Source organism: Rhamphochromis sp. 'chilingali' (assembly GCF_963969265.1).
Source record: "Rhamphochromis sp. 'chilingali' genome assembly, chromosome: 9".
Classification (NCBI taxonomy): Eukaryota; Metazoa; Chordata; class Actinopteri; order Cichliformes; family Cichlidae; genus Rhamphochromis; species Rhamphochromis sp. 'chilingali'.
Genome location: NC_137936.1, coordinates 20,418,738 through 20,443,459, shown reverse-complemented (window position 1 = coordinate 20,443,459; position 24,722 = coordinate 20,418,738). Strand labels below are relative to the sequence as shown.

The following is a 24,722-nucleotide window of genomic DNA, read 5'->3' as shown; positions in this document are numbered from 1 at the left end:
ATTTTTTTGTCTCATTTATATCTAAAAGTTGTCTTTGTTTTCTTAGAAGAGATAATGATACAATAAATAGTTGTATGCATTAACATTTAAACACGAGGACGGGGGCAGAAGAGTTCGAGCAGCCTCAGCAGAATAACTAAAGGCAGGTTTAGGGTCACCTGATGGAGCCAGAAGTGTGAACTTTCTGACAAAGACAAGTTTAAGCTTAATCTCAAAAGCAGGGAGGCTCCAGTGTATGAAAAAGTGTTTCCCTGCTTTTCATAATTTTGCTTCATGGTGCTGCTTCAACTACAACAAAAGCAAAGCATAAATATAAATTACTTATAATCATTGAAACAAATGTAAACAAGTAAAAAAAATATGAAAGTATTATAAATCATCTTAATTAGTAATTGGAGGTTTTTCTTTGCAGTACCTGCTGCTTTACGTGTGAGATTCACCATCTGAAATCATATCAGCTTGGACTTTTGCGACATGCACACCCACAATCACAGTCGTCAACTTAAAGTGTATTTCTTCCTGGAGTAGAAACTCCTTGAGCCAGAAATGGCTGCACAAATTGCCAGATCGAAATTTAAACAATGATTTGCCTTATCGTCTTCAGCAGCTGCAGAGTCCCTTTAAGAGGTTAGAATAAAAATAAAAACCTCAGGCAGTTTTTCCCAAAAATAAACTCAGTGTAACTCTAAATTCGAGTTTCTCTTCTTCCTTCATCCATTTAAGTTATGCATGCAAAAAGTTCCCTTTTGTTTGAGTCATATTACCAAAACCATTTTGTACCATAACAGGGTTTTATGTTTGTACCGTGATACAAAATGAGGACAGGAAGAGGAAGATCATAAGATCATCAGAAGATCAGAATCATGTATCTTGTAGAATACAATAGTCAGTGTTGTAAAAGGAGGACAGGAGCAGAAGATCACAAGATCCTCAGAAGATCAGATATCAACCTCCAACCCCCCACAAACACCCCAGCCCCATCACCCGGGGAGCAGAGGAGCACAAAAGACTAATCAGTGTGTGTGAGGACACTTGCATTGAAGTTATTTTGTACTGTGATAGTTACTTTTTATTTTCCAGCGAAGTACTGCGTTTTTCATAACTGTGCTATATATTTATGAATATAAATGAAGACATTTGGACGTGAACACCAGCCTGACTTCCAGGATAAACTGTTAAAATCACTCTGCGTGTGTTGTTTCTTTGCCAGATCATCGTGCTCTGAGGCTTGATCCAGTGGACAGCCTTTAATTACATGTGATGTGAAAAGACCTGGTCAATACTTTCCGACAGGCTGTGCTAAATAAAAGAATCAATACAAGGCAGACTGGGAGAGGAGGAGGAGGAGGAGGAGGTGGAGTCACTATGCTCCAGTGATGATGCTTCAGACAGAAAGTGTGTTTATCACATGCTGATTGCTGCATTTTGTTATTCCTGCCATCGTAAACTGAGGTTAATGGAAAAGAAGCTCTTATAGACTTTTTTTTTCCTCCATTAAAGCTCCTGACCTTTGAACCTGAATGATGAGCACTGTAGAGATACCAGCTGGTTTGAAAGAGCTGCTGCAGGGATACACGGTGGAAGTGCTTCGTCGCAGGCCTCCCAACTTGGCCGAGTTTGCTGTGCAGCATTTCACACGTATTCTGGAGAGCCAAAGAAATGACCAGCAAGACAAGAAACCCAACACTGAGTCTGTGCAGAAAGAAGTCACTTTTGAATCAGACACAGATGAACCCAACAAACATGAGGAAGAGGAGGAGGAGGAGGAGGAAGAGGAGGAACCGGTCCCCGTTAGTGAGTATCTCACTATTAACACTGTTACGAGCACTTCTGGAGCTGTTACAGTGAAGTGTGCTAAGCCCTGGCTTTAAAAACACTCAGTGTAACGCTCTGACCTCTCTCTCTCTCTGCAGAGCGCCCCTCTGGAAAAACCAATCGCAGAACTGCAGGTCAGTAAGTGGAACGGCGTGAGTCAATGTGGCTACATGACTCCACTTTGTTCATTTGTTTGTCTTGCTGCAGTTTGTGCAGAGGCGTACAACCCAGATGATGATGAGGACGATGACACAGAGCCTCGGGTTGTGAATCCCAAAACAGACGAGCAGCGTCGCCGGCTTCAGGACGCATGCAGAGACATTTTACTGTTCAAGACATTAGAGCAGGTATAGCAGCTTAAATCAGGTTTTAAAAGAAGACGTGGTTCCCCTTGTGATGATCATAGACAGAGACCTGCAGGAACAATGTCCAAGACCAGAAAGTGCTGCAGACCACAGCACTCAGGTTTTAAATGTCATGTTACTGGCTTACTGTAGGTGACAAAGGGACTTTATTTTTTTTTAAATGCAAAAGTCTGCTTCATTTTTCAGTTCTTTCAAATCAAGTTTGGCTTTTGCTCTCTATAATTTTGGCTTCACATCCTACACCGTGCCTGCCCTTTACTATCCTCTCTCAACTGTTCTTATATTTAAGCTTAAGCTCCACTTTTATATATGTTAAATCAGCTTCAAATGCCTTTTTTAAATATGCATTCTTAGAATTTGTGTCATAAAAAGAAACCTGTCTCGTTATGTTTTCCTCCAGGAGCAGTTCTCTGAGGTTTTAGACGCCATGTTTGAAGTGTTGGTCAAACCTCAGGATCACATCATAGACCAAGGAGAGGATGGGGACAATTTCTACGTCATAGAGAAGTGAGCGAGGTTTACCTTCTTTTCAATATTTAAACTAAACCTGCTCAAATCAATTTAATTTAGGTTATAATGCCAAGTCACAAGACAGAACTTTATTTTATAAGGTAAAGAACTTACAATATTACAGACAAAATCCCAACCATCAAGCACTTGGCAACAGTGGGAAGAAAAAACTCAGTTTTAACAGGAAACCTCTTGCAGAACCAGGCTCAGGGACAGGCAGCCATCTACTTTAACCAGTTGGGGTTGAGGGAAGGAAGAGAGGATAAAAGACACTGTGGAAGAGAGCCACAGATTAGTAGTAATTAGATTAATCCTGAATCCAAACTGGGAGCTGGTTCCACAGAAGAGGGGTGCGAAAGCTGAAGCCTCTGCCTCCCATTCGTCTTTTAAATATCATAGGAACCACAAGAAAGTCAACAGTCTGAGAGTGAAGCGCTTGAATGATGTGATACGGTACTATGAGGTCTTTAAGATAAGATGGGGCCTGATTATTCAACATGTATGCTATGCCTTCTAATGATAGTACCTAATGTATAATATATGCATAATGTAAACAGAATTAGTCCTAGTATAGAACCTTGTGGAACTCCATAATTAACTAGTATGTAAAGAGGACTTGCAATTCACATCTGCTCCCTCTCTTTCTCTGTCCAATCACTTCCAGAGGTGTCTACGATATTTTTGTACAGAAGGACGGTGTGAGCATTTGTGTTGGAAAATATGACAACAAGGGCAGTTTTGGAGAGCTGGCTCTCATGTACAACACGCCTCGAGCCGCCACAATCGTGGCGACACAGGACGGAGCCCTGTGGGGCCTGGTGAGTCTGACAGAAGAAGATGACCTTCATCCTCCGTAGCATTGTGCTGTATGTGACAGAGTGCGTGAAACAGGTTGTTCTTTGGTTGCTTCCCTTTCAGGATCGAGCCACATTTCACAGACTGATTGTGAAAAATAATGCAAAGAAGAGAAGGATGTATGAGGCCTTCATTGAATGCGTTCCTCTTCTGAAGTCTCTTGAGGTTTGCAGACACACACACGGCATTTAAAAAAAACAACAGGATATAAGAACATAGCCACCTTTTATTCAACGTTTATTTCACCTGCTTCGTTTTAGGTTTCTGAGAGAATGAAGATTGTTGATGTTCTGGGAGCTCGAGCATTCAAAGATGGAGACCGCATAATTACACAGGTATAGGCCTGCTTTATCTTGGGTTGTTTTTAGATTCAAGTTTATATATTAAGAACACTTTGGTTAAACTTAGTCTTTTCTGCTGCTTTTTCTTTTTGCAGGGTGACAAAGCTGAGTGTTTCTACATTGTGGAAACAGGAGAAGTGAAGATTATGATAAAAAGCAAAGTAAGCGCACTACTATTGCCAAACCTCTTAATTAACCATTTTATCTATTAATTTTTTTAATAATGTTTGTTTTACTGTATGTCTCAGATGTATGAAATGACTGACAAGTTTCTTTATTGCAGACAAAGGCGAGCCAGCAGGATAACGCAGAAGTGGAGGTAGCTCGCTGCTCCAGAGGGCAGTACTTTGGGGAGCTGGCGCTGGTCACCAACAAACCTCGTGCAGCAACAGTTTACGCTGTGGGAGAAACCAAATGTTTAGGTACATTAAATGCCCACAGATGTTGGTAATGTTAATTGAGTTTAGCAGGCATTTATTTATGCACAGCTCTCCTAAGGTCCCATCACAGCAACTTTACAATACTTTGGTATACAGACGAGTTCATGGTCAACTGAATGACTGCAAGGTGCTCAGGCCCTGTGGCTGAAAAAACAAGCCCTTCCACCACCATGCTTGATAGTTGATATGAGGTGCTTGCGCTGATATGGTGTGCTTAGCAGCACCTGGCTGCTATATACTTACTACTCGATGCCTGTGGAAACAGTGAGTTTTCAGTGTGTGATGGTTTGAGATCTGTGAAAACGTACTTTTTCCAAACATGACTGTGGGAAGAATGATGCAGCAGCCTGACACATGTACCATGTAAAACGCAAAAATACGAAAATGTCTGTGACATGAATCAAAATGTCTTTTTTTCCTTCCAGTAATTGACATCCAGGCTTTTGAGCGTTTGCTGGGTCCCTGCATTGACATCATGAAGAGAAACATCTCCCAGTACGAAGACCAGCTGGTGGCGCTGTTTGGCTCCAGTGATGATTTGAAACAATAGTACACATTTAAAGTTGCCAGTGTTTTATAAATCAAAAATAGAACCAGTGTATGTGATACTTTTATCTTCCTCTCGAGGTAAATACGGCTGCCTCAATTTGAAGTCATGTTTTGCTTTTTTAATGTGTTCAAGTTTAAAATTCACCATTTTTCATGTGTGATGATGTCAATACTTGTCCAAACAAAATTTGATGCATAAAATAAGATTCAGTCAACTGACTCACGAACAACCCATCAGACTGCAGCCTGGCTGGTGCATCATCTCTGTGTTGGTCAGATTGACATGACCATACAGGACACGCATGTAAATAAGTACCTGAAGGTAAACTCACTGCTTTCTGAACCACTCTTGATGTTATTAGTAACACTGTATTTGCTATGCCACAATATAATATTAAAAAGATGGGCAAACTTCTTCTTCACTTTGTTTTAACTAAAGTTATTTTCAGCATATAATCAGATTAACAGGTGGAAAAACTTGCTGTACAACTTTTGAGGGATTTTTCCCACCTTTGTTGGATTGAACAGTGAATATTAGAAAAATAGGGAGAGATAGCGGGGGATGATGTGAAATCAAATTTAAATTATTTGATTAAACGATAATTCTTATTTTTCTTGGCCTTCAGGCAATTACTCCGATTGATGCAGGCCAAAAAAATAATTCTAATTAAAACAAAACTGAACCTTTATTTAATTCTTCATATACTCCAAACTTGCATTCAAGATTTCAGCTCCTGCAGGGCAGTTAGATTTTCATTTAGTGAGCTCTTCTTTTCCTTTTGTATTTTCTGTGTAATGGACTCATTGTTCAATTGAATTTTTCATCTTTCTGAGCCTTCTTTGTACTGCTATGTGATATATTCAATTTACTAAGCTGTGTCATGTTCTGCGTGTCATTTAGCTCATACACCTGTTTCTGCACAGGAATGCATCTTCCAACTCAACACTGACAAATGAAGTGTTAAAATGGGGTTGTGCAAGCAGCCAAAAAACACAGGAAATACAATTTCAGTCTCAGAGTTGTGATTAAAACCTCAAATTTACTCATCCGATTTCTAAAGTTTTAGGTTGTTTTTATGTCATGAAGTACAAATGAACCCAAAAAAAACAAACTCTTGAGGTCTTCAGTATTAGAAGAAAGTGAAACACTTCAACCAAACCGAACCTCTTCAAGGCAGTGCATGGGGGGAAAAAAGATACACATCTTAGATATCCATGTTTCCTGGAGTTTATTTGAGTTACAAAATATGAAGTGCCATTAGCAGACTCCACTCACAAGAGCGTGCCAACCTTCTTCTGTTACAAGTATTTACACCCAAAAATTAAGAATCTGTCCATCTACATTTCCACACTCTGTGTTCTGGTACGTCCCAGAGTACCAGTCTCTCTGTTAAGCTGTCCATGTTGGGTCCGTGTTTTTTTTTTTTTTAAATTCCTTTTAAATATTTAAAATATTTACAAAGTCCCATGTTCAAAAACTCCCAAATCAAACTGTAGCTTGTTCAATGCAAAGGCAGGTGACAGAGGGGTAAACTGCTTCAGTAGTGTGAGAACATGAGCAGAGCTGGTGGAGTTAAACGAAAAGTCTTCTACAGGGTTAATCCTCCTTCCTCTAAAGAAAAGGCCTGGGCGAGGAAGTCTGTACAGAATTATTTAAAATTACATGCTGAAATGTCTGATCTGGTGCTGAGGTACCTCAAAGATCCTAATTTCTGAACCAATGATTAACAATCAATCAGGACAGATGAAAGAAACAGGCCCCTCAGAGAGTCGTTCATCAACCATCCTGACTTTTTTTTTCCTTCCTTCCTTCCTTCTTCAGAGCATCTCCGAATATTAAAATAAAACTCCAATAAATAGAAATACAGCAGAGAAATGGTCAAGTAAGACTCATTCTGGTTTGATCCATCCCTGAGTTCTTTTGAGAAGGACAAATATACCAGACAGGAGTGACAAGAGAGGGGGAAAAACATAAAAAGAGGAAAAAAAAAAGACTGATGGGGAAAGAAAAAACAAAAATGTGTTGATAGGACTTATCCTACACATTCCCACTGTGTCCAGGAAAAAAAAGAAAAAATATTCCTCTGGCTTCCTGAGGCTCATCAACGAGAAGATCCATCCTCCCAGCAGTGGACGTCACACAGAGGTGATGACTATCATGAGATGTGGCGAGATGCTTGAAATCCTGTTGAGAAGGTCGGGGGCGAGCTGGGATAAGTGGCTCTCTGAAAACTCGCACGGAGGGAAAATCTGAAGCACATAGGCGGGCTGGGAAGTACAGAGACACATATCAGTTGCATGGAAATACTGAGATGGGCATGACTTTTTAATATTCAAAAGTGTCATTCAGTAACAAAGAAGTCAAAAAGTTTTTAATTTTTTCTGTCTCAAAGAGTGAGTGTGGGACTCAGTCCCCAGGTAGGCCACAAAAGTTTATTTTTTAAAATTAAATTTGTTTACAAAAATTATTCAGTCTTGTAAGGATTTCAAGATCTATTTATATCTATTTTTTAACAATAGATTGATCAAATATGACAGCGTCTGTTAAACAAAGAACAAAGAGATCCACAGGATACAATTCTTAGAGAATGAGTAAAGTCATTTAAAACTTTAATAGAAAAAAATCTATTGGACATTTCAGGAAAATTTTGTACAAAAAATAAATAAATAAAAATAAAATAATAAAAAGCCAATGATTAAAAAAAAACTGCTACAGGGTGTCAGACTTGTGAAGTGTGTGCTAGAGATGCTGCTTTATTGAAATGAAAAGAAAACCTGTGCACTTCAACTCCTTCGGGTACAATATGAAAACGGGTAATATGCAAACGGCACCAGGTAAAGACAGTATGGCACAGGTCATGTGATCAGTCATTCACATGAACTGTGTGGGGCAGTTTCTGTCTGACAAGGATCCCTACAATAAATATGTTTCACGGCCTGTGAAAGTCCCATGTGAGTTATGCATATACACAAATGCACTTCCAAAGAAGCCTAAACCCTTTACTATATGGTAAGGACTCCACAAGTACTTTGGCCAAGTAAAATGTATGCCATCAATCCTGTAGAACCAGTTCTGTGTTTAAAATGAAGCCATCAAATGGTATTGAAGATCAGAAGATGATAAGCATCAAAACATGTTTGTTTTCTCTGTGCTGCATACTCCAGGAAAAAAAATTAGGGAAGATCAAACCAATGGCCTGATATGCAGCTGAGAAGCCCCTTCTGTGTGTTTAATACACTTAAACCAGCCTTTAAACTGTTGTATAAGCCAGCGTGAAATGTATGGTTTTCAGGGTTTTTAAATCGGTTTTCAGCGTTATTTTGTTATCGTTTTTATTGTTAACTCTGTTTTCCTGGGTCTTTTCACGTGTGTTATGAATAAATCTTTTTTTTTCGGTACCGGTACTAGTTTTATTTTGTTGTATTTATCTGCGACACCTTAAAGGCCGGTCCGTGAAAATATTGTCGGGCATAAACCGGTCCGTGGCGCAAAAAAGGTTGGGAACCGCTGGTATAAGCCACATAGGACAGACAATTAATAAAACAGTGATGACTCACCTGATTGGAACCTGGGTTGGGGATGTTGATAATACCAGCAGCCAACTTTGTCTGCAAGTAATTGATGAACGCTGCCTTAAGAGCTTGGGTCTGGTTCAGGACGTCATCTTGATCTCGTCCACAAGGCAGAGCAAGGAGGAGACAGTAGTCGGTGTCTCCCTGTGGAGAGCAAAAGGTTCATGTTATTAGCAGACAGAAACTTGTTTAAAACAGGGAAGTAAAGCAAAAAACGCACGTACAGTCATTCTTCTGGCTACACTCTCCAGTTGTGAAGCCTCCAGTCTCATCCTCTGGACAATCCTAAGCAGTGCACCTCCTTCTTGTAGGGGCAGTGATCGATGAGCCAAAGCTTTGTTGCCACAGACGAAATGCAGCTGGACTGCAGCGGTGTCGTTTTTAAGTGCAAGCAACCCTTGCCACACAATAGGGTATTTCTATTTAAATGAGGCAAAAACAAAAACAACAAATGAATGAGACGAGGCTAGCTCTTGCTCAGACCAACCACCTTGTTTAATCTGTTGGGAGATTTGCCTTACCGTGAGTAACTGCACCATATTAACAGGCTGTGTCATCTTGCCATCTTTTGCCTGGTGGTCCGCACCCTACAAATTCAAGAAACAGTTAAGAACAACAGTACAACTAATCTTTGCTTTAAAAATGTTTTCGTTTAAGGTTCAGTTTTCTTTCCTTCAGTTCTTATTTTAATTCATAATTATTCTGAAACCTGCAGTTCATGACAGTGTTAAACTGCTTTCTTATATTAAATGATAGGTTCTCCATGTAATCCACAGCCATTATGAGGCACTTGCTGTTATTAAGCTGTGCTTTTATTGTATAAACCAACTGCTAGTTATACACGTCCTTTGTACCAACACAGATCTGTCAATACTGATTATGTTGACTGTCTTTTTAAACATCACGCACTCACCGCAGCAGGTGTGACATTCATTGGCGGCTGGGTAAGTCCAACAGCAGACGCTTCTGGCATTTGAGAATGGATTCCTCTCGGGTTTGAGTACATCCCCGGGTAGTCTGTGAATGAACCACTAGGTCCAGGTGGCATCAGCTGAACCCTGTGGGGAGATGCCATTGCTTGTCCGGATTGTCTGATTCCCATCATTCCATCCTTAGGAAGTGGAGAGTGGGGCCTCTTTGCCTCTAAAGACTTTGTTATATCCTTATCGGACACACCTTTAGACAAAGCATGTGCTCTTGGAGATAGAGAGGTCTCCTGAATGTGTCCAGAATGAGAGTCTGCGGTTGAACGATCCCCCTGTTGATGCAAAAGAACACGCATGTCTCTCTGTGCAATGTATGTTTTGTCCAAATGGCCACTACTCCGCAAACTCCCACGAGGATCGGGCTGCAGAGTGTCCAGCTTCAGCTGTGCAGGAGATGACTCATGACTCCTCAAAGAACCTGGGTTTACTTTGAGAACCTTGTCTCTGCCAACAGCCTGAGGTGAGGTAGGCCGTGGCTGCATGGCACTAGACCAAGAGGAGCTGAGCGACTCACTGTGCATGCCGTAGCTCATCACAGAAAGAGGTGGAGTATTGACTCTGACATCTCCCTGGACCAGATGCCCCACTTGAATTGACTGAGTAACACAATGTGGAGACATTCGTCCCAAGCCTCCAGGCACACTATGAGGTGGCATGATAACAGACTGCTCGGGATGATGCACGCCAGCAATAAACTGTTGCATGGCAGGATGGCTAGTGGATAACATAACTGGAATACCCTTGGGTGATGAGGAACCAATGGGTGAAGACACAAATGGAGAGTGTGCGTGCCCTGACTTACGTGGGGACCGTGGTTCCTGCTTGACCCCACCGAGATGTGAAGGAGTTCTATCACTAAAACCTACGTGGTTTCCAGGTGGAGAGGGTAAATGGGGGCTTATTGCAGGGCTTATGGCAGAGGTCCAAGGCGGTTTGGTTCCATCTGTACCATGAGGATCAGCACTATCCATTTTCTTTGGATGTTTTAAAGGCATGTAATCTTGATGGTAACCTATTACCTGCTGGTTGCTTGGTGGCAGACGCTTCACTACTCCTTGAGGTCCAGATTGGTAAGCGGAATCCATCTTTTCCAAACCAGTGTTTTCTTGTTTGATTGAAGACAATCCTGACTGGTGTTTACTGGGATGCCCATGATCCATCTGTGATGAAGGCCCTTTTTGAAGCCCTGGCTGGGAATACAAATCCTGCTTGGGTATGGATACCAGTTGCTGAGATTCCATCTCACTTGGTGTTGCTGATGGGATCTGACTTATCTTTGCACTAATTCGCTGGGGTCCCTCTGTTTTTTGACCAGAATGGCTCAATACCACCACTCCTTCAGATGTATTTACTCTCAGACCTGGGCAAGATCCAGTGCTAAGAGTGGGGCTCTCAATAATGAAGCGTGTGGCACTTCCTCCTTCATCACCAGCAGGCAGCACAGGATATGACCCAGCATCATCTTTGCTGGGCCTATAACTTGGTTTGGCTATAGGAATGTCAACAATGTTCATGTTCACCTTATCCTCAGGCTCAGAAGGATTGCAAATACGGCTGATAACAGATGTGGCAGTGGATGCAATAACAGAGATCACAGACTTTGTCTCAGGAGTCGTTTGTGGAGGTCTAACAATAGGTGGGGCAGAATGCACTGATATTTTACTATCAGACAGTGATGACTTATTTGACACAATGGCTGTGAGCTGAGAATTACTTTCAGATAGGTTCTGATCTCGAAGGTTTGGCAGATTACTTGAAACAGAGCTGCTGCCTGTCTGTGAACTAGTTGTATGTTTCTTTAAAATCTGTCTCAAGTCACTTGTGCCATGATCAATATCCTTGTTTTCAGACTCTGATGGTAAAGGCTGGTTTTCCTTGGTTGGTAATGGCATGATTGGTAAGGAAGAGGCACTGGTATCTTTAGAATGATGGCGCCAGTCTGGTGGAGAAACAGGATTTCTGCTTGTTTGAGGGGGTCTGACATTTGGGTTGTTAGCTCGTGGTGACAGAGAAGGAGAGTTGCATTCAGATGGCAAGTGCTGTGGCTTTGTGCATATTGGACTCTTGGATTGCGGGTAAACAGACTTGAAATGCTGGATGTGTTCTTCTGAAGATGACTCTGTCTCTGCGTTTACATCTGTAGCTTTGACTGCTGAGGTTTCAGGCTCTGTCTTCCAAGTAGCAGGAGTAATAACTGCAGTAGTTGCAGCAGCAGCAGGTGTCTCAGAAAAAACCTTTGCATCAGAAGCTGTACTATCTGCTAATGGGGTTGCCGATTCCTCAGTTAACGAATGTCCATCTTTCAAATCCTTTCTTAATTGTTTCTGGCCTTTAGGAAAACGTTTAGGTGTTCTAGGTCTTCCCTTGGGGCCCTTTTTGGGTGTGTTTGGGAAAGCGGGTTCCTCCTGGACAGAAGATGTATTTGTTTCATCTTCCTTGATGTGCTGAACCAAGTCTTGAATCTCAGGTTCTGAGACTACATCTAGATTTGCTGGAGGTGCCTGAGTTATTGAATCAATAGCAGCCATCAGTTCTGACTCACTGGCAGGATTAGATGTTTTTTCTTCCTCTGGGTCACTTTTTACATCTGTATGAGGGACAGGCGGTGTTGGTTCTGTTGGAAAGGTTGGATCTGTTAGTTTAGCAATGTTCTCCACAGCTTGCTCCAGTTCCAGCTCCTGTGAAATTACATTTTTTGATGCTCCCAGGAGCTCCTTTTGGTCTGAAGCTGCATTTTCATTGTCTTCATTGCTGGAGCCTCCTTTGTTAGCATTTGTGCACTTTAAAACCTGTTCACTGTGATCACCATGTCTAAGACTTTTTGACGAGTCTTCTGGAGTCCCAGGCTCTTCTTCTCCTAACTGAAGAAGGTCTTTCACCTCTGTTGCATGCAGTCTGATTTTGAGGTTCTTGAGGACTGGTGACTTGGAATTCCCTGCTTTTCCTCTAAGAGTTTTCTCTTTTTCTGACATGGTTTTCTCTTCCAGGTTGGAGGCATCTGCCTCTTTTCCATTTGATTTGTCATCATATACCTTTTCATGGAGAACATCTTTACCTTTGGCCAATTCTATGCCTTGTTTGACCATCTCCTCTTTCTTTTCATCAATTTTCAGCGATGGATCTTCTTTACCTGAAACTGATGACTCTTGCAAAGGCGAGGTATCTTCATACGTGAAATCATTTTCCTGACCATTATCATCAGCTGCCTCAGTTTTGTCCCCCTTCCTTGTTGATCCAGATCCTAGTGATGTGGGCATCTGATTTGATGAACCCTTTGTGTCATACGGTGGCGTTCTCCCTTTTGACATTCTTGGAATACGTTCACCACTTTCTGATTCATTTGAATCCGTGTCTTTACCATCCAGTTTAGATTTTTCTACTTTAGCAGTTGCAGTATCATCACCTTGCCTGCGATTCTTGGGAGGCCGACCACGTTTATTTGCATGTGTTGGAGTTGGTGGATCTGGTTCAGTATTTTGTTGTATGGCATCTTTGTCTGTACCACGTTTTCGGGCAGAGCGTGGCGACTCTGCAACATCCTTTCCGGAACGAACTGGTGTATCATCTTCAACTGGGGTGGCATAGACTGATTTAACATTTCTTCGTCTTGCTCTGCTTACTGGTATGCTGTGCTCAGAGGTATCGGGATCTGATCCATGGATTGGAGATTTGCCTGTGGACCTCGACTCACCTCTCGGGGATGAGCCACGTTTCAGCTTCTCTCTGTCAATGCGCTCACTCTTGCGTGTTGCTTGTTTCTCAGTACCTGGTGCAGACGCTACAGGAACAGAAGCAACTTGTGCAAGAGACTTATACTTCTTATTTTTTATTTCTTTTGTTTTATTTTCTTTCTGAGATAAGACTGGTTCATCATTTCTTTCACTGTCAACTGGTACCTGTACTTTACCAGCTTGAGATTTTATGTCACCTTCATTCTCTGATCCTAATTTACAAGTGGATGGAGTCTCTTTCTTGAATACTTCCAACTGCTCAACAAGACTAGGCTGTACTGGACTACTGGCTACAGGTACTTCTGGTTGTTTTGCCTCAGGATTCAGCTCTGGTTCAGAATTGCTAACAAGCTCATTGTGAGACTCGTGGCAAAGTTCTGTGAATGTAGGTTTTACATCCTCAATAACAATATCCAGCTTTGCCTCAGACGGAGAATGTCTCTCTCTATTCGCTGAATAGTTGGATTCAGATGCTGTAATGGGTACAGGCAGAGAATCTGACGTCTCAATTGGTGGGTGCTGCATGGAAACAACATGTTCCTGATCCGTTTCTTGTTCCTTTTTGACAGACACAGGGGGACATGGATCATGGGGTGGGTTTAGTAAAACACATATGTCATCAGGTGGAGGAACGTCTTTGATCACAGTTTGAGTGACAGACGCTGGTTCGAGTTTGGGTTCAGGAACTACATTTTCAGCAGGGGTAACTGGTTTAATTTCTGCCTCTGTGGTAGTTTCTGTTGTTTCAGGTGACTGCAGAGGTTGTTGCTCTTGAACAGGAGCTTTTTCTACTTTGTTTTCATTTGTGGGCATAGTGTCTTCTTTTGCCTCCTGTAGCTGCTGAGTTTTATTTTTCTGTTGCTGTAGTCGTGTTAGTTCCAAAAAACGACTATGGAAAAGGACAACAGGCCCTGAGTCAAGTTCACCATCTCCTGCTGCTTGCTGACTGTTTTGCTCAGGTTCCTCATGCTTGCGTTCCAGGTGCTGAAGTCGTCTCGAGTCCAGCTCAAAGACAGCGCTGTGAAGGAATCGGGAGGCAAATAGCTCCCTGCGTTCTTGTTCCTCTGGCTTAGGTTCCTCTTTCCTGTCATCAAGTTTATCTTCCGATCCAATTCGAGTCTTTTTCTTTTTCATATACCAGGAAGGTGTTGGTCTTGGTGCTGCTTCCACCTTTTCAGTGTCTTTTCTGTTACGCAAGTTTACAAAATGAGAATCGTAGTCTAAAAATGACCAGTTATCTTCTCTGGAAGATGACAGAGATTTTGCACGCTCAAGCAGAGCCTTTGTGTCAGGTGTGATAGTCTGGTCAAGTGCAAAGGAGTAGAATTTATTCTTCTCAAGCTGTGCTTGTTTAGGGTCTGAAAATCTGTCAGCTCTTGGTCTTTCAGAAAAAGGCATAGATGTGGAGGGCACAGGAGAGTGGGGTTTGGGCTCTCTGTCCTCTTCGGAGTCGGATCGTACTTCCCCAGGCTCCAAGTCATGACAAATAGCGTACTCCAAACGTTTGCGATTGTGAATGTTTTTATTTATATTTTGAGAAAAGTTCAGATCAGGTAACAAGCCTTGTTTAATTCTGCTTTCCCATCTCTTTTGTTTCTCGTCCTCCACAATGAGTAAAGGAGTGCCTGTCTTGTTAACTTGTGTGTTATGTGTCCTTTTGACTAATAACTCCAGATCTGATTGAGATTTTTCATCATTTCGGCTCAACTCTTTCTGAGGAGGATCTGCAAAGTCCTCATCTGGACGATTCGAGAAATGTCCTGGAGGGGAGCTGGTGGTCCAGTCTAGATCTTCACTTTTTTGTTTAAAGCTCCTGTACACACGCTCTCTCTTTATCCCTGACTCGGAGTCAATCTGGTCTGGTTTCTTTAATTTGTGGGACGGAAAATTATCTGTGACATCCTCAGGGGGTTTACCAACTTCATGCACGAGGCTCCGATGCTCCAAGTCCTCTGTTTCAGTTCCTTGGGGACTAGCTGGTTTGTCAGTTTTCTCAGACTCGCGCTGTTGCTGCTGCTGATGCAAACGTCTGTTTTGCTCCATCTGTTTGCGATAACTTTGAGAGGTATCAATGTCAATGTGGTCTTCTTTATTCTTGGCACTTTTGTTAATTTCAGAATTTTGACCAATTTTTACAGAAGTATGGTGGTCTGGTTCTCTTGTACTGTTTTGGTCTGCAATACCCTCTTGTGAAAATCGTCTGGAGGAAGGGTGCCCTAGATGTTGTTTGGACTCCAGTGGGTCCAAAGATCCCTCTGATTTCTCTCTTTGTACTTTAAGGTCCTCTTGACCATCTTTTGGAGTTCCACTTTTTTCATTTTTAGGTCTTGAATCTTTCCTCTGGGAATCTTTGTGTTTGTCTGTATCCATTTCTTTCAAATATGTTGTACCTGCACCAAAGTCAGAAGACTGATTACCATCCTCCTCCTCATGCCTGCTTCTCTTCTGACGAGCAGTCCTTCCTGCTCCAGAGTCACCAAAACGCCTTTTTCTTGCAGCACGGCGATCCAAATCTACTGCAGAATCTTTTCCATCAGTTTCAGACTTAACATGCTTCTTGAGTCGATTCCTTCCATCCAAGTCTGAACCATCACTTTTACTCATGTCAGATCGTTCACTTTTTGCTAACAGAGTACTAGTAAGAAGGTCGCCATCCCCTTTACATTTCTGTTTTTCATGGACATCCTGGTCTGATCCTCTTCCCCTTCCAGACCCTCCATCAAAACCAGTCTCAGGCTCTGTTTCAGGTAGTGGATTTGATGGGGATTGCCCCTTTGCTTTTCTTGATTTGATCTTTTCAGCTTTGTCGCCTTTCTCTTTCCGTTTTGCACGTTTGGGTTTCTCAGTTCCAGATAAACGATCCGACTGACTGCTCTTCTCGCTCTTGGAGGGATGTTCTAGCAGGGTCTTTTCAGATTTATCAAAATGTGGTGGTGACACTGAACTCACGCTGTCACTTCGTTCAGATGACTGGCTGTAAACTCGTCGTTCTGAGTCTCTAGGAACCCGCTCAGATGCTGAAGGTGATACTGTTGGACTAATAGGTCGCCTTGGATGGGAAGGGCTCCACCTGCTGCGATCAGCTTCAAAACGTTCTCGCTCCCTTTCTCGTTCCCTTTGAATATATGTGTACTTCCGGATGTCTTGCTCAAAGGGGTCTCTGTAATCCCTGTAGTCTCTAGGGTCTTCATGATAGCGTGGGTCAAAATGATCCCCTTGATAATGTTCAAGTTCAGGAAACCGGTCTCTGCTGCGGGCAGCATACTCTCTTCGAGTGTCCTCTGTATAGAGGCCAGGGGTTCGTATATTCTCATAGTAAGCCCTTTCTGCTGCAAATTCATGATACGGAGCTCTGCGATCCTCTCTATAGAGTTAAGGAGAGAACACAAAGTGTAAAGTATTGAATCTAAATAATTAATTTGTAATTGAAATATTGTCACTAATGGAAGAGAGATTCAAAATATCACCACTTTCACTAGCAGCAAACATTTTCTATCTGCTTAATTTAAAAAAAGGCAAAGCAAATAAAGTCATTAAACAGAAACAATAACTGTATTCAGATAACAATACTGGTCGTTTACCGTCGTTCAGGAGGGATTTCATAGAAGTCTCTAATGTCTTGTCCAGATGCCTGCATGGATCGGTAGAAAGCCATCTGACTCTCTTGACTTGCAAAATCCACCTATCATAAGTGAATAAAACACAAAAAGATTTAAAAAGGGGGCAAAAAAAACATTAGGATTACATTTTATTAGTTAAACCTTCACTTGATTTTTACCTTTATTTTATTGCCACCAATCTTCCAACCTTTGGTCTCTCTTACAGCTGTCTGAGCAAAGTCGGTGTTGTTGTACAAGATGAGAGCCATCCCCTTCAATCTATCAAACACCACCTTCAAAAAAGAAAAAAATTAAATCAGATTTATGGGAGTACTAAAATCAAAAGTATCAAATCTTAAGGAAGAGAAAAACATCACCTTACCTTAACTACATGTCCGTAGCGGCAGAAATGCCGCGTGAGGTATTGCTCTGTAATATTGGCTGATAACCCATCAAGCCAAACACATGTTGTAGGCATACTCTTTCCAAAACCGAGCTGCAAGGAAACAAGACACAAATATAGATATTATAAACACTCTAATCTATAATTTTGAAAATATACACATACACAGATGAGAAATGGTAAGATTGCTTAGTGTACAAACACTACCTTTAGTCTGTTGGCTCCCAGATACTCTCCATCCATCTTCTTTATAGCCTTGCAAACACTGGCAATATCAGAATACTGGACAAAGGCATACTGGGGAACTCCATTTACTTTCTTGATGTCAATGTCCTTGAGACAAAAAAGAGAGCAAATACAAAATGTTAAATGTAAAATATACAAACTTACGTGTGTAATTCAAAGTCAGATGGATGCTTACCACAATTTCACCAAAGCGTTGGAAAATGTCGAGAAGCTGTTGGTAACTGGTGGTCTTCTCCAGGTTCCCTATAAACAGTGTCCTTGTGGCCTTTGGATGGAATTCATCTATTCGCCCATCCAAAGGCCTGAACTCATTTTCACTTTCTGTTTCTGGAGGAAGAAACGGATTTATCATTAATATTACTCACATGCTATTTGAATTTTGGTTCAAGCCTGTGGAGGGAATTAATGTGTCTGCAAATCTGCCATATTTATCAGAAAAAATACAAATTTCTGTGACTTTTGTTGCAACCTACCTGGTCCATTCCAGGCAGTGACTTCAATAAGCATGCCGAAAAACAGCTTTCCTTTGGAGACACTAAGGGCTTTTTCTTGATCCTCTTGCTGTCTGAAGAATACCAACCCATAGCGGTCTTCTGATGTTCCATGGATCTGAACTGAAGTCACTTTCCCATGTTTCTTGAATTCATGGAAAAGTCCATCTTTCAAACTCGTGTCTGCATTGGAAAACAGAATTACTACAACACTACTAAAAACAACAGAATTCCCAACGACCTAAAGAAGAAATGACTCCCACTTTAATCTGTTGACAGGAAGAGGCTTTCATCTGGCTCAAATTATTTTTATTTCACAGCTTAGTTTGGTTTGCATACCACGAGCATGCTAAATGTGTAATCAAAAATAAAATTAGAAAACATCTGTATGTAAATGAAACAATAACTAATAAAGTGATCAATCTCTGTCACCACAAATCTATACAATGCCCTGCAGCAAACAGTAAAGGAAATAGTAATTTTATTTCATTAAACAACCACTCTTTACCATCAGAAACTCCCTTTTACAAGAGCCAAAAATTAAAGTTTTTAAACATGGCTACATTTAACTACCTGCAGCTAGTCCCCTACCTGCAAATAACTACCTCCTCATGTTTCAGATCATGTTGCCTGTAGGAAATGTACTTTCTAATGCCATTGAGGCAATAACAAATTCAAGGATATGGCAAGGTTATTGAGCAGAGAAAAGACTTAACTTGGTCCACTGAGAGGTAGATGAACATTAAAAACTCACCTGTTGAGCGTACTGGTAGATTTTGCACTTTAATGCCAAAGCTCCTACGGGGCTCTTCAGAGTCAAGCGCCATAGAGGACTGAGGTGGTGCGTGTGTAGCTGATGACTGAACAGAACGAGCCTGCGATCCATCACTTGAGCTGCTGTTTGAATCACTGTCAATGAAAGTGTAAAACGATTAGACACTTCTGTTTACACAAGTCTGAGTAAACGGATTATTTACAAATTGTCCAGCATAATCCCAATGCTTTGTCCATGGACAAATATTCATCCATCATTTGTAGATTAAAAAACGAAAAAAATTCCCACCTGCCACTGCCTGTGCTGCTTGTGCTGCTGACTGAATCAGAGCTTGAAGATCTGCTGTGAGATCGAGATCTCGGGCCTCTCCCAGGGGACAAAGGTGCTTTTTTAGGGGAATGAGGAGTTTTGAGGGGTTGCCCCGTGGTACGCTGAGGGGAGGGATGCCTTGACTGTGAGGAGTGAGACGATCGACTCCGACGGTGATGGTAAGTCCGATCGACACGCCGTCCTCTGTCATCTCGGTACAGGTCACGTCGTGAAGAGTTAGTAAGAGTAAAAGGGTCTCGGATTCTAGAGTCAAAGTGTGGGTCTGACGCCTCAAAGCTTCCCCCAACAGAACTGCTGCCTGGGCCAGCAGCAGTAAACACAGAGCGATCGCGGTAATAATCGGCGTTGTAGTGACGCTGTCTGTCAAAAGTACCACTGCGGTCATGATGTCCATATGGGCTGTGATCATATGCACGTTCACGGCTTTCTGAGCTACTGTAAATTAAGAACAGGACAGACATGAAAATAAAAAGTATTAATCAGACTCTTAACAAAAAAAAGAAAATAAGCATTTCACTTAAAAATGCACTACAGCAATAAATGGCCCAAATACTGGCACTGTCTGTAAAAACTCTGAACAAAAAAAACCAAAACAGATTACATTTGTCACGCTTCTCCAAATCTAATAACCTATACATCTATGATGTAAATTCACAAACAGTCACAGGAAAACAAGCTGCCCACAAACTTTCAGAACTTTATTTCAGATTTAAGCTATGTTGCTCTTAGTCTCCAATTGTTTTTACTGGCACAGCAATAAACACTGAGGTTTCAGAGGTTGACTGTTCATGAATTATTATGAATATGGGGAGAAAATACAAATCTACATAAAACATTTCTCCCAAATATTCAAGTGGACATTTGTTCTAATGATCTATGTGGTATGGAGAAATGCCATGCAGGGTTTGGATCAGTGCATGAACTGGAAATAACAAGTCATAAAACTCAAAAAAAAAAAAAAAAAAAAAAAAAAAAAAAAAAACTGAGCAGATACATACATTTAATAAAATTTACTTTTTTCCCTTTCCCTAAAAGCAGTGCAAAACTATGATTAAACAAAGCACGAAGGAAGATTAGGAAAGAAAGTATGCAGAGGGCAGAGAAATACCAACCTTTTAGAAAAGAAGTTACCGAAACTAATCCAAATAAAATCTAGGTGGTCAGAATGTGAGAGACCTAGGCAAAAACGCTTCACGTATTCTCGCATTGCATGTTATGTTCATGTACTGAGCACCAGGGCAGTAGATTGTTGACGTATAATCCACAGTTGGGCTTATTTAATTCTCTTCACTGGATGGAAAAAGGAAGAAAAAAAAATATACAGAAATGGACCTTTATGAGTATTGCAACATGTAGAAAAAAAAAATCATAGGAACATAAAACCTCAATAAATAAATATGGAATAAAATATTTTTTTAAAAAGATGATGAGCTTCAGGGTAATCGGCAGATTCCAGGTTGACTACTCAGTAAGTTGGAGCCTGAGAGAAAAAATACATCCAATGGGATCGGTCTCATTTCACTGTAATTTTTTAAAAGTTTTATAGTGGCAGGGGAAAAAAATATTCCATGGGTTAATGTTAAGTTATTTAACATCACGCAGGTCAGTAGACTCCAGACAAGTATCAGAGTAAATAATATCCTCCTGGACTGGTGGGCCGGATACAACTCCATAATCAGTGGGTGTCATCTTTGTTTACTGTCATGTTACTTAAAAAAATGTCTTCAGCTTCCTCTAAGATACTTGGAGTGCTTTTTCCTGATTGAGGTCTCAAACGGCTACATCCATACTTGAGTAATCCAAATGAATGGCAGCTACACCTATCCACATCAGTACATCCAGCACAGGGTATAATATTGCGTACATCCAGGGGGTTACATCCCAACTATCCACTCTTCATGTCTTCATGGCAAAAGCAAGAATAGCTCCACAAACGTTGTTGGTGGCCAGGTGGTTGGATCCTCTGTGTTCTTGTGAAATCTTCTCGGTGCAGCGTCCATATGCGGAACAAAACCTGTTTTTGATTAAGTTAATCTCATCCTAACATGACAATGATACCTTGGAACTACACCAGTCTTTCTTCTAATGTGTGATGACTGTAAGGTTTCTTCCATCCACTCGGTCAAAAGTTAAATCCAGAACAGGCTGTATCCACAAGTGCAAAGCGCAAAAAAAGAAAAAGGAAAAGTAATGAACAGTCCAGCAATTAGTCGTTGCCTTGAGAAAAAAAAATGATATCCCACGATGGAAGATTTCTTCAAGTGAGTGTATACCTATATAGATACTTCCAAAATACGTGTATCCATCATAACAGTGATGTACTTCCAGCTTCACGTGATTCCAGATTTTTTTTTTAAATTAAAGATAGATTCCATGTTGATTATAAAAAATATCCGCAAGCTCCCCAAGGTAGACTCCCACAAAATGTAATAAATCCACAACTCACCAGGATATTCCACACAGATGTAATATCCACATCAGATGTCAAACTCTCAATATATAGTTACCTTACCAAATGATAATGTGTAGTTAATTTACTTAGATCCAATGGGCAAGGCAAGTCAAATAGGATGAAAAGTGGAACGATCCCTAGATTACCTTTGTGTAACCCCTTGAGGCATCAATCCCTTACGGATACCCCCCACTATGTGTTTAGGTTTAACACCTGTGTGATACCTATGTTTCCCTGGATTCGAAGGGGACGCCGTGTCCACTTACCCATCTATTCTCCGTTCATAACGTCCCTCTCTGGAGTGAAGGGACACAGGTGGCCCAAACACTGGACCAACCGTTCCCCTAGAGAATCCTGTAACATCTCGACTGCTCGAGGGAGAGCTGTCTTCCAGGCCCCGAACAGCACTTGGGACTGACCCGGGTTCATTGTAGTCAGTCCGAAGGTCTCTGTCCCCCATCTTGTTGACAGCATTGTGAGCCTTCTGTGCACTTTTGATATCCACAAAATCCACAAAGGCTGCAACACCCCCCTCTGAACCGCGCTTTCGCAGAACTTTAACACTCTCCACACGACCATACCTGAAATGGAGACAAAGAGGAAATTACATATACACCGGCCAAGAATATAGAATGTGCCAGTTTTTAATCAGCAAGCTTGCAAATGGCACTGACTTTGAAGGCAGGACTTTATGATAACGAACCAGAGACCACACATCAGAGGTGAACTCTCTGAACTTAAAAGTGCTAGCAATTGATTATACTGGATGATCACATTTGGGAATACTTGGAAAAAGAGGAAGTTCTAAGCAGTATTGATGACATTTCTATAGGACGTAGGATATGTAAAAAAAAACGCACCATGTTTAAACAGCAGACCACTACATGGGGTGTGCAGCAATAAATCCCATTAGCAGGAATGTTTGTTTTCCAACTACTTAAGTAGTGTTTACGCCGCGTAGCAAGAGATTAGACACCTAGTGTTAGCTACAAAGCTACAAATAACTCTTATGAACCCCGGAAGGCAGTTTGTGGTGTTGGTTTGTTTTACATTTAAGCACTAAAGGGTAGCAAAACCTGGTTTGCAGTTTACAATTTCACAAATGAACCCCAACAACACTGACTAACTTAGCTTAGTTTAAGCAGCTACACTTATGGGACCGGGCGTGAGGCAGCTCTCGTAAATTTCCTTCTATTAGCAATCGGTATATAACACTCTGACGACCAGATAAACAACAGAGTATGAGGTTTTTCCAGTGGCTAAACTAACCGAATGCATTTAATGCTACTCTGTGGTTAACGATAGCTGCCGTTAGGCTTGTACACATCGTGAAAACGTCTCGACTTCCCACAAAATGGTTGGTTGGGTGGAAGCTTGGTGGCTAGCGAATCCAGCTAATTGCTCCTTGGCGTTCACAAAAGTTCGAGGAATGTTATAAATCGTTCACCTTGAGGCCCGAGCGGCTCTGCTTCACATATGACTTCAATTTCCATCACCACGCTGCCAATAATGTGCATTCAGCACACGAGAAATAGCAATACTAGTAAAACGTAAAATGCTAACATTAGCTGTGTTAGCATTGATAGCAACCGCCTACCGTTCGTAATGTTAGTGAGACAGCTAGCGCGCGCTGTTTGGAAAACACGTAACCTACCGTTTAAAATGCTCCACGATTTTCTCCTCTCGAACGTGTTCGGGTAAATTTCCCACCCAGAGGTGTCTGGTTTCCCGAACCATCTTGCGCTACTCTTTCCCCCTCCACACACATATGATCTCGCACGTTTCTAATCCCTGCCGGTCGGAGGTCCGCCTGAACAAAATGAACGACCCGGGCCCGATGGCCCTGCTAACCGTTTAGCTCTAGCTGCTGCGTCCTCGATCTGTCTTGCGTGGACGCGCATCAACCTCGCTCTGGATGATTTTGGTTGCGAGACGCGCGTCCCCGCGATCCCTGTGAAGCAGACGGCAGGCAGCGGGCGATTTTCTCCCAGGGGGATCAGGTCGTGGAAAAGATTAATTAAAACAGCGAAAAGTAGAATTTTTAATCACTTTAACACGTTTATTTAAAAATTTGTAACAGTTGTTGACTTGTTGAATTAAAGTTAAACGAATTCTGTAATAACTACTATGTGAAATAGAAAGTCACCAGTTTCATTCTTTGCAGCGCTCTATCGCTCTGCCAAACCGACAGATAAAGGCAGTGAAAAAATAGTCTGCTTTACAATGCAACGCCTTGTGAGTCCCATGCAGTCAGTGTTTTTCAGTTATTATTGGAATGTTTAGTGAAAACAAGGGCAACGCTAAAAATAAATGAATCTATTATATCTTATCGTAATCAAACTACTGTTTTGACCGTAAAAGGCCCAGAGGGTGCCAACAGAGGAAGTACTGCATGAGGAAGTCAGGACTGGCCGAGGAATATGCGAGGATGGTCCTGGACATGTATGAAGACAGCGGGACAGTGCGCTGTAGGAGTGACAGATGGGTTCAAAGTGGGGGTGGGATTACATCAGGGGTCTGCTCTTCTGGTTTGCTGTGGTAATGGAGAGGTTTGGTAGGAGTCTCAGTGGACTATGATGTTTGCAGACAACATTGTGATCCGTAGTGAGAGCAGGTAGCAGGCGGCAGAGAGCCTGGAGAGGTGGAGGTATGCTCTGGTGTCAAACAGATTGCGATCCCCTAGCTCATCTCTGTCCAAAAGTGGACTAAAATGACTTAACATCCAGCCTTTTTATGGGAAAAATGATACAGAATGTTAAAACGGAGTTAAACGGTTAATCATCCTTAATTCTAATCAAATTCTAATCAAGAATAAATCAAATCTATATGATGAGTAAGAAAATGTAGTTTGAGTAATGACATGATTTTGATGCCTGACTATTTCACCTAGATTCTGGGAGCATTGTTATGACTGTGCATGTCCTTGTCTCTCTCTCTATGTGAATGAAAGCACTATGTAAACAGTGTGTAAAAGTCCTCATCGTGCATGATTCTGATTAAAATAAATTATATTAAGTATGCTGTGTTTGACAAACACATTCATAAAGATAAAAAGTATATTCACATGTGATGTGATTTTTAACTTTGCCTTAAATTATCTGGGTGAAAAGTCCGAAAGAGAGAGAGAAACAACAGCACGGGACTCACAGAGCAAGCCTTCTGGAAGGAGGTACTCACGATAGTACTCACGAGTAGTCACTGCACATTGCTGATCCATGTCCACATTAAGTGGAATATCCCCCTAAAGTGCAACAGCCAAAA

The 24,722-nt window shown here is 41.5% G+C and overlaps 2 protein-coding genes across 5 annotated transcripts; one reads left to right on the top strand and one right to left on the bottom strand.

Moving 5' to 3' along the window:
- The first annotated feature begins 1,406 nt into the window (after positions 1-1,406).
- On the top strand, positions 1,407-5,430 carry prkar2ab (protein kinase, cAMP-dependent, regulatory, type II, alpha, B). The gene is made up of 10 exons (XM_080892093.1): positions 1,407-1,794; positions 1,914-1,949; positions 2,023-2,162; positions 2,581-2,687; positions 3,355-3,508; positions 3,609-3,710; positions 3,806-3,880; positions 3,982-4,047; positions 4,170-4,308; positions 4,752-5,430. The coding sequence occupies exons 1-10, from the start codon at positions 1,521-1,523 to the stop codon at positions 4,874-4,876; spliced, it is 1,218 nt and encodes a 405-aa protein (XP_080748219.1). The 5' UTR covers positions 1,407-1,520; the 3' UTR covers positions 4,877-5,430.
- A 539-nt stretch (positions 5,431-5,969) lies between these two features.
- On the bottom strand, positions 5,970-23,369 carry LOC308402991 (msx2-interacting protein). 4 transcript variants are annotated; one of them, XM_080892175.1, is made up of 15 exons: positions 21,728-21,861; positions 20,122-20,299; positions 18,968-19,441; positions 18,659-18,813; positions 17,887-18,087; positions 17,589-17,740; positions 17,375-17,500; positions 17,147-17,260; positions 16,944-17,057; positions 16,747-16,847; positions 9,362-16,529; positions 8,970-9,035; positions 8,673-8,867; positions 8,434-8,592; positions 5,970-7,143 (listed from the first exon to the last, which is right to left on the bottom strand). In XM_080892175.1, exons 2-15 carry the CDS (start codon positions 20,214-20,216, stop codon positions 7,012-7,014), a joined length of 9,252 nt encoding a protein of 3,083 aa, XP_080748301.1. In that variant the 5' UTR covers positions 20,217-20,299; positions 21,728-21,861; the 3' UTR covers positions 5,970-7,011. The 4 variants fall into 4 exon arrangements, with proteins under 4 accessions (XP_080748301.1, XP_080748299.1, XP_080748300.1 ...); XM_080892173.1 differs by lacking the exon at positions 20,122-20,299 and adding an exon at positions 23,116-23,369 and having other exon boundaries at positions 5,971-7,143; positions 21,728-22,042; XM_080892174.1 differs by having other exon boundaries at positions 5,971-7,143; positions 18,968-19,444.
- Between the last annotated feature and the right edge of the window lie 1,353 nt (positions 23,370-24,722).

Bases quoted from the DNA above. Each gene is read 5' to 3' on its own strand.
- prkar2ab (XM_080892093.1), top strand. From the start codon at position 1,521: ATGATGAGCACTGTAGAGATACCAGCTGGTTTGAAAGAGCTGCTGCAG. The intron at 1,950-2,022 runs GTCAGTAAGTGG...GTCTTGCTGCAG, and splicing joins AACCAATCGCAGAACTGCAG to TTTGTGCAGAGGCGTACAAC. The intron at 2,163-2,580 runs GTATAGCAGCTT...GTTTTCCTCCAG, and splicing joins TGTTCAAGACATTAGAGCAG to GAGCAGTTCTCTGAGGTTTT.
- LOC308402991 (XM_080892172.1), bottom strand. From the start codon at position 23,198: ATGGTTCGGGAAACCAGACACCTCTGGGTGGGAAATTTACCCGAACAC. The intron at 17,058-17,146 runs GTAAGGTGATGT...TCTTTTTTGAAG, and splicing joins GCTACGGACATGTAGTTAAG to GTGGTGTTTGATAGATTGAA. The intron at 16,848-16,943 runs GTAAAAATCAAG...CACTTATGATAG, and splicing joins TTGGTGGCAATAAAATAAAG to GTGGATTTTGCAAGTCAAGA.